Source organism: Lipomyces japonicus, assembly GCF_038497905.1.
Source record: "Lipomyces japonicus strain CBS 7319 unplaced genomic scaffold V1514scaffold_32, whole genome shotgun sequence".
NCBI lineage: Eukaryota > Fungi > Ascomycota > Lipomycetes > Lipomycetales > Lipomycetaceae > Lipomyces > Lipomyces japonicus.
The window spans coordinates 61,861-79,341 of record NW_027117844.1 but is presented as its reverse complement, the minus strand read 5'-3'; the positions used below and the strand labels follow the sequence as shown (position 1 = coordinate 79,341).

General features: G+C 42.3%; 8 protein-coding genes across 8 annotated transcripts; 5 read left to right on the top strand and 3 right to left on the bottom strand.

Moving 5' to 3' along the window:
* Window positions 1-402: 402 nt before the first annotated feature.
* On the top strand, window positions 403-1,648 carry V1514DRAFT_348295 (N-glycosylation protein-domain-containing protein; the record flags this gene model as incomplete). Its single annotated transcript, XM_066929321.1, has 5 exons — window positions 403-665; window positions 731-941; window positions 1,003-1,125; window positions 1,182-1,237; window positions 1,315-1,648. 5 exons carry the CDS (start codon window positions 403-405, stop codon window positions 1,646-1,648), a joined length of 987 nt encoding a protein of 328 aa, XP_066782230.1.
* A 248-nt stretch (window positions 1,649-1,896) lies between these two features.
* Window positions 1,897-3,180, top strand: V1514DRAFT_283209 (uncharacterized protein; the record flags this gene model as incomplete). The annotated part of the gene is made up of 1 exon (XM_066925116.1): window positions 1,897-3,180. The coding sequence occupies one exon, from the start codon at window positions 1,897-1,899 to the stop codon at window positions 3,178-3,180; it is 1,284 nt and encodes a 427-aa protein (XP_066782229.1).
* A 184-nt stretch (window positions 3,181-3,364) lies between these two features.
* On the top strand, window positions 3,365-3,999 carry V1514DRAFT_334160 (uncharacterized protein). The gene is made up of 4 exons (XM_066928171.1): window positions 3,365-3,508; window positions 3,571-3,602; window positions 3,659-3,740; window positions 3,788-3,999. Exons 1-4 carry the CDS (start codon window positions 3,419-3,421, stop codon window positions 3,812-3,814), a joined length of 231 nt encoding a protein of 76 aa, XP_066782228.1. The 5' UTR covers window positions 3,365-3,418; the 3' UTR covers window positions 3,815-3,999.
* Window positions 3,852-5,950, bottom strand: V1514DRAFT_309425 (Rad17 cell cycle checkpoint protein-domain-containing protein). Its single transcript, XM_066925747.1, has 2 exons — window positions 5,498-5,950; window positions 3,852-5,447 (listed from the first exon to the last, which is right to left on the bottom strand). The coding sequence occupies exons 1-2, from the start codon at window positions 5,930-5,932 to the stop codon at window positions 3,924-3,926; spliced, it is 1,959 nt and encodes a 652-aa protein (XP_066782227.1). The 5' UTR covers window positions 5,933-5,950; the 3' UTR covers window positions 3,852-3,923.
* A 271-nt stretch (window positions 5,951-6,221) lies between these two features.
* V1514DRAFT_334156 (uncharacterized protein) lies at window positions 6,222-11,980 on the top strand. Its single transcript, XM_066928170.1, has 4 exons — window positions 6,222-6,305; window positions 6,384-6,772; window positions 6,822-11,808; window positions 11,866-11,980. Exons 2-4 carry the CDS (start codon window positions 6,392-6,394, stop codon window positions 11,901-11,903), a joined length of 5,406 nt encoding a protein of 1,801 aa, XP_066782226.1. The 5' UTR covers window positions 6,222-6,305; window positions 6,384-6,391; the 3' UTR covers window positions 11,904-11,980.
* Window positions 11,981-12,180: 200 nt separating this feature from the next.
* Window positions 12,181-13,339, bottom strand: V1514DRAFT_296404 (thioredoxin-like protein). Its single transcript, XM_066925437.1, has 2 exons — window positions 13,096-13,339; window positions 12,181-13,026 (listed from the first exon to the last, which is right to left on the bottom strand). The coding sequence occupies exons 1-2, from the start codon at window positions 13,191-13,193 to the stop codon at window positions 12,327-12,329; spliced, it is 798 nt and encodes a 265-aa protein (XP_066782225.1). The 5' UTR covers window positions 13,194-13,339; the 3' UTR covers window positions 12,181-12,326.
* A 339-nt stretch (window positions 13,340-13,678) lies between these two features.
* V1514DRAFT_334151 (uncharacterized protein) lies at window positions 13,679-15,728 on the bottom strand. The gene has a single exon (XM_066928169.1). The coding sequence runs from the start codon at window positions 15,393-15,395 to the stop codon at window positions 13,902-13,904; it is 1,494 nt and encodes a 497-aa protein (XP_066782224.1). The 5' UTR covers window positions 15,396-15,728; the 3' UTR covers window positions 13,679-13,901.
* A 1,116-nt stretch (window positions 15,729-16,844) lies between these two features.
* Window positions 16,845-17,382, top strand: V1514DRAFT_334150 (uncharacterized protein). Its single transcript, XM_066928168.1, has one exon. The coding sequence runs from the start codon at window positions 17,047-17,049 to the stop codon at window positions 17,362-17,364; it is 318 nt and encodes a 105-aa protein (XP_066782223.1). The 5' UTR covers window positions 16,845-17,046; the 3' UTR covers window positions 17,365-17,382.
* Window positions 17,383-17,481: the final 99 nt, after the last annotated feature.

Genomic DNA, 17,481 nt, shown 5'->3' with positions numbered 1-17,481 from the left:
CCGCTTGTCGGGTTTATCCATTTCGACGTTCACAAACTCGAACTAAACCAAAAAATCTTGCGCAGGTTATTGTTTAACAATATAAGCAATTGTTTCTCAGATTTTAACTTGAAGGCCTGAGGGTTTGATAAGTTAGTTTACAGCTTAAGGGAGCAAGCAATCGCAACTATAAAAACACAGGAGAGGAATGAAATGCCTGCGCATGTCATGAATCACGGGGACTCTGGCGGTAATGGCAGCAGCGGTAGCCGAAGATTGGCATCATCACGCCGGCAGGATCGACGTGCGGCAAGTAATGGTGGTGAGCGTGCAACAATTGGCACGAGACGCGATTTGGACCGGCGGCATCTGCGCAGGCGGCACGACGGTTCTGTGACTTTGGTGAAGCATGCAAACAATGCAATGCTGGACGAAGCACACGATGAGGAGCATGATGACGACGATTACAACTACGAGGATGATGCGGACAATGATGATGATGATGATGTTGAAAACAGGAACGTCAATGGAAACGAAGGCCCAAGAATGAATGGGGAAGAAGAACAACGACAAGAAAAAGAAGAAGATCGTGAAACCAGGCGGATTCGGAGAATCTTTGAAGAGCAGCATTCGAGATTGATGAACGAGCAATCGGCCAATTTGTTAGCCAGGATATTTCCACCATTGTAAGTCTTTCGTGGCTTTCGTTTAGGCGCGCTATTGCTAACCGTACGTTATTTTTGTGGGGCAGGGCATCATGGCGAGCGGCACCGGAATACGGCGACGCACCGACCGGCTATCATTACGCGCGTACACCACAGGCACAGCCGCAGATATCAACAGCATCGTCGTCATCATCATCGAACGAGCCAATTGATCGAGCGAAAGCACCGTCAGTAGAATTATCCAAACTAGAAACTTTTCTTGGACCAAGACTGAATTTTGGCTTCACAATATGCAAGGTACGTGGCACGGTAGTTCATGGACGTTGGCTTGTAATGATTGACTGACTTTTTAATTAAGGCACTATCTTTGCCCCCAAGTTTATATGGTATGGGGTATTGTTTGTATCAGGCATGGCTGCTGCAAGGCTCGACCGCCGACGCATCTGCCCGATCACTGGAGCTGGTTTTGGCAGCGTTATGGGTGAGTGCTGGCGGCCATTGATGAGTGGTGCTTAAATAGTTGTTAACCATTCGTAGTGTACTGTGTCAGCGTACTTGTCTTACGCATTTATTGACGGCTTGATGTTGCGATGGTAGGTGAATATATATATATGTATGTATCTATGAACTATGCTAACTTGATACCGACGACCTCGGTCACTACGAACAGGTTAGTGATGTATTCTTTACCAGCTACGATTTTGCGCTTGTTGTCGATTAACACGCTCATGGGCGCACTCACGCGCCTGATCGTTGGCGCGTGTGCTGGCCGTGACCAGGCCAACCTGTTGCCGACTTGGATCGTGATCGCCTGCATTCTCACCACCGCGTACGCCATCCAAACGTTCGTGACCAGCAACATTGCAATCGAGCAACGCGCACGCAGGGTCGACCTGTACCGGATCGTTGTTTTCGCAGTTGTGCCGGTCGGATTCATGAGTTTCGTGACCATGCTGGGCCTGATCCGGAGCTTGGTACTGATCCGAGCCATTGCTGCTTCTTAGGTAACTTCTTAGGTAAGACATTATTTTTGATCACGTGGACAGCTAGCTGTTCATTTATTTATTTGGCGGCAGTGGCGGTGGAACCTTCTGGGATGTGGCGCAGCAGCAGTGGCGCGGGCAGGATAAAACGTGAAACTTGTGCTCCAACGCACGTTATCGTCCTTGCCATTTCATCATCGCCAACAGCCACACTAAATATGGATGAAACTAACACGACAAATACAAGCAACAATAATGCTGATAATAACATGGCGCTGGCGCATCTAGCTGGGAACAGCATAGTAGTTCATTTTACGTTTGCGGTTCCGAGAGATGGCACGGCTGCAGCGGGCTTGCATGCAGGCCACGAAGGCGAGGCTGGAGGCGACAACGCTACCAACAACAACAACAACAACAACAACAATAATAATAATCATAATAATAATTTGCCGGCGTTTGAATTTCCACCGCATGGTTTCGTGGTCTCGCTTGTCGCGTCACCTGCGGACGGTCAGCCAGAGCAGCAAAACAAACGGCGGGCAACGAAAGCCGCAATTGAAGCGTTAAAGTCGTTAAACGTGCATGACCTGCCAGACAATGACAGGCAGTGCACAATTTGCCTCGAACCATATGATGAGGACGATGGCAAGACAGAACAACCGTCTGAGCCATCACAAGAACAAAGCAACGATGACAACAACGCCAATAACAATAACACGAACGATAACGACGAAAAAGACCTGTCGCACGCGCCTTTGCAAATGCCATGTGGGCACTTGTTTGGCAGCAGCTGCCTAAAGGAATGGCTGACTAGTTCACACACCTGCCCGTTGTGCCGAACCGCGATTGAAGCCGAGGAGCCACCACCGGGGCGGTCGCAGTTTATGGATCGGCTGCCGTTCATGATTGCCCCGATTCTGGCTTATTTTTCTCGCCAGAATGCTGAAAATGCTGTAAACCCGGACAATGGGGAGAACTCTTCACCGCTAGAGACGCAATCCGCGGCAGCAGCTGCGATGGGCGAGAATTTTGCGACAAGTATGGCACCGCCATCGACAATGATGGTACCAGTGCCAATAGTACCGTCGTCGGCATCCGAAGCGTCTGGAGGTGGTTCCGCAATTCGATTGCGACAGACAGGAAGAAGGACCGGCACGCCGGTGCGATTGCATCCGTACGCGCGACCATTGTCATCGCTTTCTCGCGCGTCGTCTTCGTCATCATTAACGTCCATGCAAACCGCGACTTCGGCCGACGACGACCAAACAGATCTGGCCCGCACGTTGTCCCGGCCAGACCTGACATGCGCTTGTACTGAAATTGGGCTCAGTCACATGTGTGAGCTTAATGGCGGAAATGAGCGGCCGATTGGACTTGCTTGCGGACATGCATATCACGAGGATTGCTTGCGCACGATGATGCGCGCGCACGGCGACGTGGAGATTCCGAACTTGCGGCCTGATAGTACTGATGGTGACAGTAATGGTCATGGTCATGCCACCAGGGAGGTCTGGTGTATCCGGTGTCGTCGTTACCGCAATGTTGAGACTTAATGTTGAGAACGTAAATGAATTGTAACATATTGTACATATAACTATAACTATTAACTTAAGGAAGGATGTTTATTATGTAATAAAATTTTTTTGAGAACTAAGTTAACTAACTGGTTATGACTAATAAAATACGTAATAAATAATTCATTTCAGTTGTAAAACACAACAAACGTTACTCGCTTACTGTAAATACGTATTTGCAATTGTGGTCGTAACGACTTGCAGATAACTCTGCGTCATGGGGCGGATATATCCTCGCTCATCATTACGGAAGATAATTAAATCAGGATCGGGAAACAGGAACATGGGAAAGAGGGTTGATCTGATCGTGCGTATACAAATCGTTATTGATCAATCATACTATGGGGGGATCTAACATTAAATGGTCAGGTTTATCTCAATTATATATTATTTTTAGAGGAGTATGATCTTTTTGTTTTTTTAGTTTTTTTTAAATATTTCTAATGGTGAATGTCAGGCTCTTGAAACAAGCAAATATTGAAGCACGCCAAGCTGGGGACAAGATGATTTCGCAACGACATATCGACAAAGTAACGGAGGTTAGTGAAATTCTAATATTGTGAATACGATATGCTAATGATATAAGAAAACTTTGAGTAAGTTTAAAGGATAACTTAAGGGCCGTATTCAATTTCGGACATGCTTGGGATTTATTTAAAAACCATGCACTTGCAGATTAATTATTCTATGTATAACTTCTTACAAAATACGGATTAATACGTTTACCAATTATCACTATCATCATCATCTTCGATTTCAGTATCATACTGTAGGGGATTGAGATCTTCATTGTCGTCATTTCGCGAAAATAGATTCGTGTTGTTATTTTCAACATCCCACAAGATGCCACTTACAGAGTATGAACCGCCAATACGTCGAGAGGCGTCATCATTACAAATCAATGATTCCCAAAATGCAGTATTTGCCATGTAACTGGCAACATGCTCAGGTTGATTCAAAGCTGAACCTTTTATACCAGACTTTCGCCTCGTAGAGATAATATGGGTTCTTATGATCGACTCTGTTTGAAGTCTTTTTCGATAAACCATGTAATCTAATGACCCCGAAAACATATAACCATGACTTTCAGATGCGAATTGAGCAGGTGTTGATTGTGATTTAATGAAATTCTTGATAGATATGTTTTGTCGTTTGACTTGCTTTGGAAGAGAAGTCATAACTCCTAGAACTGCAAGATCACTGTACAGTGTCATTGGATCGACCGATCCCTCCATAGCTTGCCCACGCCGGAACGAGCCCGCCAAGCCAGAGAGAATCGTTTGCGAATCGGAAAAAGTAGCAGACGCTCCATCCAATTTATCAGCCTCATTATACGACGGAGGATAGTTTTCAAATAAGTCAGCAACTAGAACAGATGCTGGAACAGACGCCAGTACTATGTCTTGACTAGAGACTCTGATACCTCCAATTTGTGAGATTTCGTCGCTGTCGTTTAAACGGTTATAAAGAATTTTTCCTAACGCATGGAAACGACTAATGTAAATTTGCCTTCCATGTCTTAAAAAATCAGCTCCAGTCGAGGTAGCAACGGATTGTGACCACCACTGAAGAGCATTGATAGCAGAACGAATGTCACCTAGTTCTGCAAGTTCAGTAATGATATTCAGAACGTGTGAATCTTTACTATTTTTTGACGGCTTGTACTTGACTGATTTGAGTAGACTTTCTTTATAAGCAATTTCCTTGAGGGCTTTTACCATGATCATCTTGCTGATAGGATTGAAAGATATCTGGTGAACGCCGTGGTGACTAAGTAATTCTCGACCCAGCACAGTTTCCGCAGTAAACGAGCTCGAGTCAAACGAGTCACGAACTTCTACTTCCGAAATCATAATAACAATTGGGGGTACATTCGGAGCTCGAGATAAAAGATGTGCTTTCAAAGAGTTTAAAAGCCGTTGTCGCGAAATGGAGGAAGAAGTAAATACACTAGGAATATCTTCAATTAGGATAACCTTGTTGTTTGCTGAAGATAAATGATTAATGTCGATGATTTCATAACCATTCTCGTCCACAGGCTGATTATTTACAGAAACTGAAAACCGTTGTGCATGATTAAGAAAATCATCAAAAGTATCGGCCAACGAGATATAGTCCGACCCAGGTTCGTATGGCATTAATTGCGGATTTTCCCATTCAACGACATTAAGCTTCTTTTCTCTCGCCAGGACACGCAATGCAGCAGTTTTGGATGAACCGGCAGGACCTGATATAACCAGGATTCGCTGAAAAAGATTAAAAACAACAGCGTCATGAAATAGCGAATTCTACTTACCTGATCTAAACAACCAGAATAAACTTTTTCAAACCACTCCTTGACATCCAGATATTTCTTTTTATGGAGTGCAAGCGTGGAGACAGTTGTGGGTGAGAATTTATCAACCCATGGGGTCAGGCTAGACGTTATCGGAACCTTTTTAAAAGACAAACGTGATTTAAGAGACGTAAGTAAGTTTGGTTTTGATTTTTGATAGTCTCCAAACGATATCTGCTTAGACAATGACTGAATCGCAAGTGGCTTAGAATCGAACGAGACTGCATCTGAGTCTGAAATGTCGGATACTTCAGAGTCTTGTGCGAACTTGGTCGAGGCTCGTTGCGGCTGCTGCGCAGTCACTTTCGAAAGAGCCGAAGTTATAGTAGATTGTATGGCTGAGATTCTTTCCGAGCCATCATTCGACAGTCGCCGACGCTTGCGTAGCGGAGGCATGAGACGGACTTGGCTGACTCGTCTGCTGGTTACTACAAACATGAAACAGGTGCACCAGTCAGTGACTTTGTCGATGACACTCGCGGCGGCTGTCTTGGGGGGCCGCGCGCTTTTAGTTACCCGGCCTAAACAGGCCGTCCTTAGAAAGAAGAGAGAAAGAGAGTATATAGCAAAGAAGGGGCGCGACGTCAGGGACATGACGTCATAGGTTTAAACTTTGCGTTTACCCGGCCAATCTTCCCGCCTCTGGAAGTCGAGTTCTTCATGCTTGCCTCGGCCTCATCGTCCATGTTCTTGCGTCCTTCGGCTTCTGTGTCTTTTTTGATATTGCTGCGGTAGTTTCACGATTTAGTTTGGTGTTGAATTAACTCGAGTAGGATTTTTTTTTTTTTTTTGCTTGTTGTTTGGGAGTGTCCTTTCGCTCATTGTACTTCTGTTGTTGTTATTATAGAGCGCTCCATGTCAGCTGGCGACGACGAGGTCGAACCTGGTGCATTTGCGACCACCAAACCGCCTATTCTCACCGAATCGTTTTTGCCAGTCTCTTCCGAAAAGTCCGCCAATAATGCATTAGGCACGTTGCCATACGAGTCTTCATCCTACTTGCCCTTGTCTTTTGGCTCCTTAAGTCACGCCTCGAACAATAACAACAAGCATGTACCAGCATACACTTCGTCTGCCATGAAGTCAACCATTGCTGGTCGTCGTTCATATGATCTCAAGACCATGTCTACAAGTACTTATCCCCCCGAAGTTTCCGAGCCCAATAGATCTGTCGCTGCTCCTTCAAGTCCCGTCAGACTTCCATCTCAACACCAGTCCTTCGAGTCACTTCGTGAAGTATTAGATCATCTGCACGTTTATTGTTTTTAATTGCTAATTTTATCAGGCGGTTAATGCTGCTCAAATAATGCACAGCCACCAGTTTCGCGAAGCGCCTTCTGACTCCTCTCTACATTCGGATTACGGGACTGCGACTAAATATAGCCGGGATCAGTCTCCCGCAAAGTCATCCGCCTACCAGATGTCATCTTTCACATCTGTACAAACCGAATTTCAGTCGAACTACGACAACTTGGATTTTCCAACACCAAAGCTGTATGACCTCTCACTCCAGCTGAATTCAGACCCGGGCTTGGAAGATTTCTGGCGAAACTTGACACAGATTCTTGAAACGAATTATTTAGCAAAACGGATATCGCTTAGTCTTCCCAATGATCTTACTGATATTACAAACACTCCTTGGGGTCTAAAGGCTGTGTGGACATCAAAATCATTACCTTGGGCTTTGTCTCGGTTACAGCATCATCGCAATTCGCAAATTGCGGAATGCATCGAACGCGAATCTAATAATGCGAATGATTCGCAAAATGAAGACAGCAGCTGGGAAGATATGTTTGATGATACACATGAACACGTCCAGAAGGATACGCGTCCCCGGTCATTCAGGCATAGATCAGAATCCACGATTACTGGCGATGATGCAGATATAAGTGACGAAGAAAATTTAAATTTTTTATTTAGAAGACAGACAGAAGTTGGCACGGGGACTACTCGTGTTTATTCAGCTCTTCGACCGCTTGACTCAGACATCGATCCTCTAATTGACAACCTAGGTGTAAATCGAGTTATACAACGTGGAAAGATTGTTTTACTACAGCGAGAGTACCGGAGTTTTGATGACGGCAATGCTAATACTTCTAATGACGTTGACGATGACCAAATACAACATGATTCTGTTTCTGTTTCTATCGATGATCGTCGACGGTCTGTTTTAAGTGACGGATCTGGTGATCGTCCAGCTCTTCAACATAGAAACGCGTTTGTTGATGTGAAAGAGAAAAAACGATCGTTTTTCAAGCCAAAGCTGCGAGATCCATTTGAGGATAACACTAGCTTAGTACCCCCAGGTACTAGTAATTCTTTGCCTTACGAAGATTATGAGCAAGCTCTTTCTTCTCCGTGGTCACATTCACCGGCACCGTCACCAGCTATATCTAAGGACAGCCAAGAGAATCCTTTTTTCAGTAATGTCAATTCAGTCATTGATGACGCATTTGCATCTCCTGAAGATTTGACACCACCACTTTTTGGTGACATCAGTGGCCCTGTTCGTGCAATTGGTCTTGAGTCAAGCTATTCAGTTATTCATATTCCGCTGATTCACCCGTCATTATCTCGGTTTGTTGGTGCTTCTGCTTCTCGTCAGCAGAAAATTGTTCCGATTGCTATAGTTTCAATACTTTCTGATATTATACCGTATCCAGTGAATTTAATTAAATCACTGTTTGGATTTGCACCACATATGGCTTCATCATTTTCGTTAGCGGATGCGCATTCAAATCTGAAATATCAAATAGAAATGACCAAAAAGCTTCATAGACATAAGTCCAGGCATCATCATGCTGGAAAACCTAATGGTACCACCAGGCGACAAAGCTTGTCGCGGTCTAATAGCTATAGTGGTGGTAGTTATTTTTCACTTCATCGCTTAAGTGATTCAGAAGCAGATTTGTCTGAAGGAGCTTCAGGATGGGATTCAAATGCTGCCATAGATCAAAATTCACTAACAGCAAAAGTATCACCTGCAGGCACTTATTTTTCTGCACCAAGTAGTGGGAAAGTATCGCCTGTAGTTTCTCCAGATGTGCCAATAAGTGACTCTTCCGTGAAACGAAAGTCGCAGCATCGTTTGTCGGGATTATTTCGTTCACCACCATCGCCACCACCAAAGTCTCCCATTTCGTCCTTTTCTTCAGTTACTTCAACTGCACCTAGCACGTCATCTAAGACACATTATAAAAGGAGGTCAGAAGATCATGGGCATATGTTACCACCATCACCTCATTTATTAAGAACTATCATTGATTCCATTCCGGTTCACATTTATATTGCTAGTCCAAAGGTGGGAAAGATAAGTTGGGTTTCTGCACGTACTTTGGCCTACTCCGGAATTACGCCAGAGCAATATTGCAGCGAGCCAGTTGCTCAACGGTTCCATCCAGATGATCAAGAAAAATTCACCAAGGCCTGGAGAAATTGTTTGAAAAATGGCGAGCCATTGAGCTTAAATCTTCGTATTAGGAGGTTTGATGGTATTTATAGATTTTTTATAGTTCGAGCTGTCCCGCTGCGCAATTCGAAAGGTGCTATTGTTCACTGGTTTGGAACTCATGTTGATAATCATGAGCAACGTACTGCGGAGTACGAGTCAATTCGACAGCGCGAGAAGCTGGCGAGTGAGCGGAAGTACAAAAAATTGGCAGAATCATCTCCGTTGATTGTATTTACGGCTACCGAGTCGGCAGGTATCACATATGTCAATACTCAGTGGCTCAAGTACTCAAACAGAAAGTTGGAGGATACACTGGCATTTGGATTTTTAGAAAGCGTGTATCCAGAAGACAGAATTAAATGTACATTACCAAATTCTAGAAAGGAAAACCGATTTTCATGCGAAGTCAGATTAAAGAATGCAGCTGGTGATTATCGATGGCACCTCGTACGATGTGTATGTGCAGATTTAGAAGATGACTCGGCGTCTACTGTGGAGTCTGAAAGTACTGACGCAGATAACGTCGGTACCGCAATAGATAGTGAACCAGGGCTTGTTGCAGCTGCAGCAGCAGCTGGTGGTGGTGGTGAAGAAGTTAATGGAACCACATGGTTTGGGTCCTGTACGGATATCAATGATCATAAGATGGTAGAAGAAAAGCTTCAAGAGGCCAAGAATACTGCGCAGCGAACAATGGAATCCAAAACACGATTCTTATCAAACATGTCGCATGAAATTCGAACGCCGTTAATTGGAATCTCTGGAATGGTTAACTTTTTGATGGATACGTCATTAACAACCGAGCAGCTGGATTACTGTAGTACTATTTCGTCTAGCTCAGAGGCTCTGTTATCGGTTATTAATGACATTCTTGATTTGTCAAAGGCCGAAGCAGGGAAAATGCGACTCAACAAGGAATGGTTTCATATTAGATGGCTAGTTGAAGATGCTAATGAGTTGCTAAGCACTTTGGCGATATCGAAGAATCTTGAATTGAATTATATTGTGGAGGAAAACGTTCCGGCAGTTGTCAATGGCGACAGAATTAGAATTCGACAGGTATTACTGAATATTATTGGAAACGCTATTAAGTTTACTAGCAAGGGAGAAGTTTTCACTCGTTGTTCGGTAAAGAAACAAAAGGGAAATACCATTGTGTTGCATTTTGAATGTCACGATACCGGAGCAGGATTTGCCAAGGAAGATGAAGTCCTGATGTTCAAACCATTTTCACAGATCGATGGTACAATGACTCGCAAACATGGAGGCAGTGGCCTGGGACTTGTGATTTCACGCCAGCTTATTGAGCTGCATGGGGGAACAATTAATTGTCGCGGTGAAAAGGGCAAGGGGTCGACATTTTTTTTTACGGCTGAATTTGGATTACCAACAGAAGAAGACCAGCATGTTAGTAGTCCTCCTCTTTTGAGAACTAGTACGAATAAGCATTTATCTACCACGCCAGTTATTTCAGAAGAGCCCGGTCATGGTTCTAGTGTGCGATCAGGAACGAGTGCGTCCGCAATGCCACCGGCACCGTTTTCATTACCTTCGCCTGTGAGTGAATCGCCCATATCACTTTCGCAACAGGTCAATACGGCATCATCCGTTGTACCTGCGTCTGCTACTCTGGCAGATCCAAGGAATATGAGATTCAGAATTCCATCAGACCCTCACAGTCGCTATCGAGCGCCATTATTAGAAGCCAACTCTGCTGAACAGAAAGAAGTGCTCAAGAATTTTGTGTTTGCATTAATTGTGTGTGACTACCCATTTACAACAGAAGCCATCGTGCAGCATGTCAAGGAATCATTACCTGTTGATACTGTTTTTGAGTATGCACACGTAACGGATTATGACTCGGCTGCGGAATCGTTAGATGTTCTTGCAAAAAAATATAGTGAATCGCAGCAGGGCAAGCCTTTTACACACGTGATTATTAATGTTGCAGATTATTCTGAGATTGTAGGATTGACGGCAAAAGTTTTAGCCGAGCCTGCTTGTTATGGTGGAACCAAGGTTGTTGCGGTTACCACTCCAATGCAGAAATCAGCCATTATGCAGAACATCCGAATAACGGATCCGTCAGGTAAAATTGAATCGATTGAGCAGGCACAAATAAATATTAGCTCTGAAAGTACTGGTGGAAAACATTTTGAATCGGCCAGTACGCCGTTGACACCGTTACCGAATAGTGATAGCATTGAAGATTATCGAATACTAGAGAAACATATCGAAACCCGATTTTTCTGTGTTTCAAAGCCGTTGAAAGTGTCAAGATTAACACCAGTTTTTAATCCGTCACGGGGGAGCATAAATACAAATAGTTCTATATCGTCGACCACGTCACCGACCAACGAAAAACTAACGTCATCCTCGGTCGACCATCGCGATCAAGTACCGCAGGACCGGAAATCCAAGTTGTCAATATTCAAGCAGCTAAAAGACGCTGTCGGAGATCAATCTTATCGAGTCCTATTGGTTGAAGATAATCCTGTGAATCAAAAAGTTTTACATCAGTTTTTGTCACGTGGAGGTTTGGAAGTCGACACGGTTGCCGATGGCGAAGAATGCACTCAAAAAGTGTATGGTTCTGCTCCAGAATATTATGATTTGATTGTTTGTGATCTTCACATGCCCAGAAAAGATGGATTTCAAACCTGTGCCGAACTGCGAAGATGGGAGGAAGATAATGGCATTGAGAAAAAATGTCCAATTATTGCGTTAAGTGCAAACGTGATGAGTGATGTTGCCGAAAAATGTGCCTCGGTTGGATTTTCTCGGTATATTTCAAAACCAATCAATTTCACATTATTTAAAGGTACGTGACAAAAATACAAAGTACAAAGAAAGTAAACTTGCTAATGAGAATGTATAGATGTCATTATAGAATTACTTGCTTCTGAAACTGCATGAATTTAAATTGTTTATTAAACAATTTCGATTGATTTGTTCATTTATTTATTTATTTATTTATTTATTTTTTTTTTTTTGAGATAAAAAAAATTGTTACGCGTATAGGAATGTTTGTTTAACTGGAAATTTTGTTTGTTTGTTTGTACTCAACGGCTTATTAGTTCAATTTTTTTTTTTAGAAGGTCAAAGGAGATAATGGATGAGAGTTGTTATCACTACTTCTCAGGGCTTGTATTGGGATAAATTTGTATCATTGGGGATTATTTGTATTTTTTTTTTGTTGCATGAAGTTCATTTTATATTGTAGTATACATTGAAAAAAAAAAAATTCTACCGATTTGAAAGATGTACTCAGTGTAAGCACTAACTAAAGCAAGGAGTAAATCTAATAACCAAATATACCCTAAAAAAAAAATCCCGGGATCAGGAAGTAGTATTGATGGTTGAGAAAAATTCGGGATCGTCAGTTAAGATTTCCTTAACGATATCAAGACCACCTTGAAGTTCGCCATTAATATACAACTGCGGGAACGTGGGCCAGTCACTAAATTTTTTCAACCCTTGACGAACCGCGTCATCTTTTAAAATGTCGAAAAATCCAAACCTGACTTGCTTTTCACGCAAGATCCCAACCAATTGCCTGCTAAACCCACATTGCGGAGCTGCCGGTGTGCCCTTCATAAACAGCATGACCGGCGCGGCCGCCACCAGTTTTTCCAATCGCGCGTTCAATTCTTTTTCCGCTGATGCAGCGTTGTTATTATCATTATCATTACTCGTATTATTACTATTGTTATTGTTATTATTGTTATCGTTGTTGTTGTTATTTGATTTGGAGTCAGCCTGATTGGAAATCGTGGTATTACTGTTGTCACTCGCCGTGGCCGATGGCTTCTGACCGGTAACTTGTTGAATTGCGGCCGTGAGTTCTTTAGGGTCGGCACCGGATAGTTCGCGAACCACTTTGCCATGTTGCACAAACACAAAGAAAGGTACGGCCGATACCTCAAAAGTTTCTGAAATTTCAGGATGGGACTCCGCGTCGACAGATAAGAACGTGATGTTTGAATATTGCGTCGACAAGTAGCTGAACACGGCATTCATTTGCGTACATGGCGCAGCCCTGGTTATGCAAGCCATGTCGTGGATTAGCCAATCAGAGTAAACAAATAAATAATTAATTCATGCCTACCATGGCGTGTGGAATGATATAACGATGGGGGTGCCCGATGGCAACGACGTCGTGAGCTCGTTGAAATGCGACTCGCTGGTAATATCAGTGACGGTCATGACTGCAGCCTGCTTTCGTGCTTCTCTATAAATATCGTAAATCTGTGTCAAGAAAATTAAAGTGACGCTATCCCAGGTCTGAGATGTTTTTGAAATTTTTTAAAAAAAAGGTAGTTTAATAATAATAATAATTATTAATAATGATGACGCCGTAGAATAATACTTAATCTGATGAAGCAATCTCGTAATCAGATTGAAAATTTCGCAGTCTTGTTTGCATGACGCCAAATGGTGAACGTTTTACGTAATCCATCTAATACAGCAGCAATTTAAATCAAAACCAAACCAAACCACATTGCCCAAGTAAAATTTGTATACGGCAGATATTGTTGATGTCTTGGTATGAATGATATGGATTGAGTACGTGCTGCGATAAATTATTGGTTGAGCACGATGCCGATCATTGAACCACGGTCAAAGGTTTCATGCGCAAGCCTGCGAATTGCTTTCGGGTTTACTTTGGAGAAATGAAAATACGAAACGGCAATGGAAATTACAATGTGGCATATATGGACTTCAATTGGTTATCAGAGTAAATACAAAATTATATATATCTTGCCTAATGAGAAATATGGGCTTTTTTTTAAATGCTCTTGATAAATCAGACGTTAACGCCAAAAACTCCAAAATCAAAAAACAGTTAATGTGACTAGTACTTTTTACTTTCTCTTTATTTCATTTTTCATTTTTCATTTTTTTTTTTTTTTGTTATTCAGATTTTCTTGATTTGCCATCAACCTTAATCATATCCGTACTAAATTCTGAACTTGACTTGCCACGTTGAGTGGCAACATAATACCCATGCACGCTTCGTTCATGTCGTGTTCTGTTTCCAGAATCCGCATGCCATTGAGTGGTACAAATTTTTGAACCAGAAAATTTTTCCTTGCCAGGCCCGGCCCAGAATCTGCATTCGTATTTGGGCACGCCATGCTTGCGAGTGAAATGTCGATCTTTTTCAAGTTTGCGTTGAAATCCAATTATTGACCAAGGGCAAGAAGATTCAGGACATTTAAATTCTCGTTGAATGTTGTTTTCAATAACATGTTGACAATACGTGTGCATATCCGAAATTAAAAATTTCTGTGGGCAATGTGAACATGTGAATTGTGTTTTTTTATATACCCTTCGCCTTCGACCGTTTCTGTCAACATCATTTTCTAAAATCGTTGCAGGCGAAGATTGTGCATGCTGTTGCTGTTGCTGATGAACATGATAATTATTTGCCGGACTTGAAGCCGTTTCTGAATTCGATCCAGGAAGTTGTGTTTCAGAGCTGGACGTGCTTTCAGATTCCAGTAAGAATTCACTATACGGAGTGGAAAGAACGATTGATGCCGGATCATGATGATGAAGTTTTGATAATGCAAAAAAATTATTGTTTTGCGATAGCACGGCTTGTTCGAACTCGGTAGCCGCCGTCGTTGTTGTTGCTGTTGGTGGCGGAGGTGATGATGGACGGGACTGTAATGCAAGGTTTGACGGGCCAAGCTCTGCCGTCATTTGCTCGGGTGCGATTCCGGTATGATCAAGTAAGTTGTAATTATCATGGATTGATAGATTTTGTGTTATTGTTGTATTATTACTGAAATCCCATGGCGAGATGAGTACCGGCGCCGATACCTGCTGGTGCTGATGCTGATGCTGATGCTGGTAGTGATGGTCAATGACAGGTTGAACGACAACGTCACTGAAAAAATCATTGTCATCAAACGATAATTGGGACAATGTGGGTGAGTTAGTGATTGAAGTTGGCGAATGCGTAAAATTCAAAGAATAATCCAACCCCATTGACCGCGACCTGCGAAATACTGTTGAAGCGGCTGAAGCTAGTTCAACGTCGGCGGCAGCCGGCATGTCATTGCTGGCATCATCCCCGACATGCCATGCATGATGTCTTGGTTCCATGGGCTCGTCGTCGGATAACTCCTTGCCCCAATAATCAAAGTCTGACTGCATGAAGAATACGCTCCTCTCACCGGCAACACGTGATGAAAATGGTGATTGGCAGCAACGGGCCTCAGTAGGCGTGACGACAATTGGAGACGATGACAGCAATGCAAATTCCTCTGTGGTTTTGTTTGATTTGTAATTTAATTGACCTCGTAATGAGTTGTAAACAGAAAATTTAGCGAAAAAGTCAAACGTAGGAGCAGTCTCAGTTATCGGTTGGCAGGTAGAAGTTTCGCAAAGTTGGTACATAATTTTGCCTTCGTCCTTAAGTACGTAATAATCAACAAAAGTTTTCGTGTACTATGCTATACTACTTATGCAAACAAAATTCCTGGAAACCCCCTTATGCTAGAGAGCCTTTGGATATGATTTAAGACAACCAGGAAAAAAAAAACTGATCCGACGCAAGAGATTTAATATATATATGCCCTTCATGTCTTCAGGCACCGCACCAGATGAGAGAGATGAGATGCCAAAAAAAGAAATCAAAATAAAAATAAAAATAAAACAAGCACTGCCAGTTTCAGGCTTTTGCTTTTTGCATTCATGGAAATAACGTATAAGCATATAACCGTGTCAAATCCAAATTCTTTAGCCAGTGCTTTGCAACGCATAAAGTTTGTCTCGAGGGCCAGGGCGGTGCGGCGGGCCGAGTACCTCTCCGCCACGACACTGCCATGGGAGCGCAAGCTTTGCCTTGGTGCCATTTTGCTAATCCTGGTAAATCACTTTGATTTAAAAATAAATTAATTTATTGGGTTCATTACGATGTCAATTGATCTATTTTTGCATCATGGTGTTTGTTTTTCCGGCATGTGTGAAATTTAAAGTTTCAACTCTATTTTCCATCTATATGCACCGTGGGCAGCAAACTTTTTCATGTCCCGACATTGTGCCTCGTTGCGAATATTGATGGAAATGACTGCAGCTACTGTATATCTCGTTGGTTTTTTGGAAAGTGTACAAGTCATGGCAATTGTTTTATATTTAGAAACATAAGTAGCCGCTCACATGAATAGTTGTGGATTGAATGTTGTTAAGGAATATTCTGCACAACATTATTAAACCTTATGCCGGTGCGAAAACACTGGGAAAAACCTCGGAATTGTAGCGTGCTTAGCCTCAACGTGACGCTAAGCCTAAGCCACGATTTTGTCTTCGTTTCCGTCGACATAGGCAAACGAACCGTGCCAGCAATTGCAATTGCAATTGTCATGTTTCTATTTTTTGGTCAAAGTATTTGCCCCGAATGCGATGGATTGACCATGTATCTTTCCGCTGGCCAGATGTGGCCCTCCTCCGGGTTGATCACTGAAATCAAATCGCCATTCTGTATTCGTGTTTTGATGGATTAATTACAAGCTCTACCAATGGTATAAACGCCAGCACTCGTATTTGCTCATAATTCATACTGTTTAAAATCAATCGTCGTTCCCACTATGGCTTGTATAATGGACATTATATTTCCCGCAGAAGTGTGTAATGTAGTTTAATGCAATTATTTTTTTTTCTTTTCAATTAATAATTGTTATTTTTCAATTTAATCTAAAAAAATAAAAATGACTTTCAAAACATTATTAACGGAAAAGGGGAATTAAAGTTTGATCCATGCGAGAAGTCGTTCGGGTTATTAGCCACAGCAATTAGCCACAGCAACTAATATTTTGATGTTCTGCACCGCCTTGTCTGTGGCTAAACAACAGCAACAACACAATCTTTAACAATATTTCCTAGTTTTATTAATAATGCACATATATATATACATATTACATATATAATTGACAATCTTGCTGAAATGCACTACTGATATTAACTAAGCTAGTTTGCCACTATTCTACCGATATTTACAAATTCACACTTTTTGTTATAGCAGCATGATGCAAGCACGGGTTCGTTTTACATGCCATTAAAAATTAATTATTTATTTGTTAGTCAAACTTTAGTAGTTGCATGTGAGCTTGATAGCCTTGTGACGTTCCCATACAATCGATGCCGTGCGTCTAATCGGAAAAAAATATTCGACATTCAAGTTTATACAAACGATCAGACCATTTGTTCTGACATGTCCTGGAATTATCATTTACTAGTTACGCATGTCGTGTGGCATTGGCATCATGTCAAGTTGCAGCATTTACGATTTCACTTTTCAGGAAACCCACGTTTTCCATCATTATTCGCTCATAATTTGCATTTCAACTCATATGAATATTTATGTTAAATATAATTTACAATAAACCTTCATACATTACATGTCTGTAAGCAATAACTTGGTACGCATTAATGTTTGCCTTTTGACCAATGGCGACCGAAATTACGTAAAGCGCGCCAACACGAA

Excerpts from the sequence above, each read along its gene's own strand:
- V1514DRAFT_334160 (XM_066928171.1), top strand. The coding sequence starts at position 3,419 with ATGGGGCGGATATATCCTCGCTCATCATTACGGAAGATAATTAAATCA. Across the intron at positions 3,509-3,570 it reads GAAAGAGGGTTGATCTGATC|GTTTATCTCAATTATATATT; the intron begins GTGCGTATACAA and ends TTAAATGGTCAG. Across the intron at positions 3,741-3,787 it reads ATATCGACAAAGTAACGGAG|AAAACTTTGAGTAAGTTTAA; the intron begins GTTAGTGAAATT and ends TAATGATATAAG.
- V1514DRAFT_309425 (XM_066925747.1), bottom strand. The coding sequence starts at position 5,932 with ATGCCTCCGCTACGCAAGCGTCGGCGACTGTCGAATGATGGCTCGGAA. Across the intron at positions 5,448-5,497 it reads ATTCTGGTTGTTTAGATCAG|CGAATCCTGGTTATATCAGG; the intron begins GTAAGTAGAATT and ends AATCTTTTTCAG.
- V1514DRAFT_334156 (XM_066928170.1), top strand. The coding sequence starts at position 6,392 with ATGTCAGCTGGCGACGACGAGGTCGAACCTGGTGCATTTGCGACCACC. Across the intron at positions 6,773-6,821 it reads CCTTCGAGTCACTTCGTGAA|GCGGTTAATGCTGCTCAAAT; the intron begins GTATTAGATCAT and ends TAATTTTATCAG. Across the intron at positions 11,809-11,865 it reads CAATTTCACATTATTTAAAG|ATGTCATTATAGAATTACTT; the intron begins GTACGTGACAAA and ends GAGAATGTATAG.
- V1514DRAFT_296404 (XM_066925437.1), bottom strand. The coding sequence starts at position 13,193 with ATGACCGTCACTGATATTACCAGCGAGTCGCATTTCAACGAGCTCACG. Across the intron at positions 13,027-13,095 it reads ATATCATTCCACACGCCATG|GGCTGCGCCATGTACGCAAA; the intron begins GTAGGCATGAAT and ends TTGCATAACCAG.
- V1514DRAFT_334151 (XM_066928169.1), bottom strand. The coding sequence starts at position 15,395 with ATGTACCAACTTTGCGAAACTTCTACCTGCCAACCGATAACTGAGACT.
- V1514DRAFT_334150 (XM_066928168.1), top strand. The coding sequence starts at position 17,047 with ATGCCATTAAAAATTAATTATTTATTTGTTAGTCAAACTTTAGTAGTT.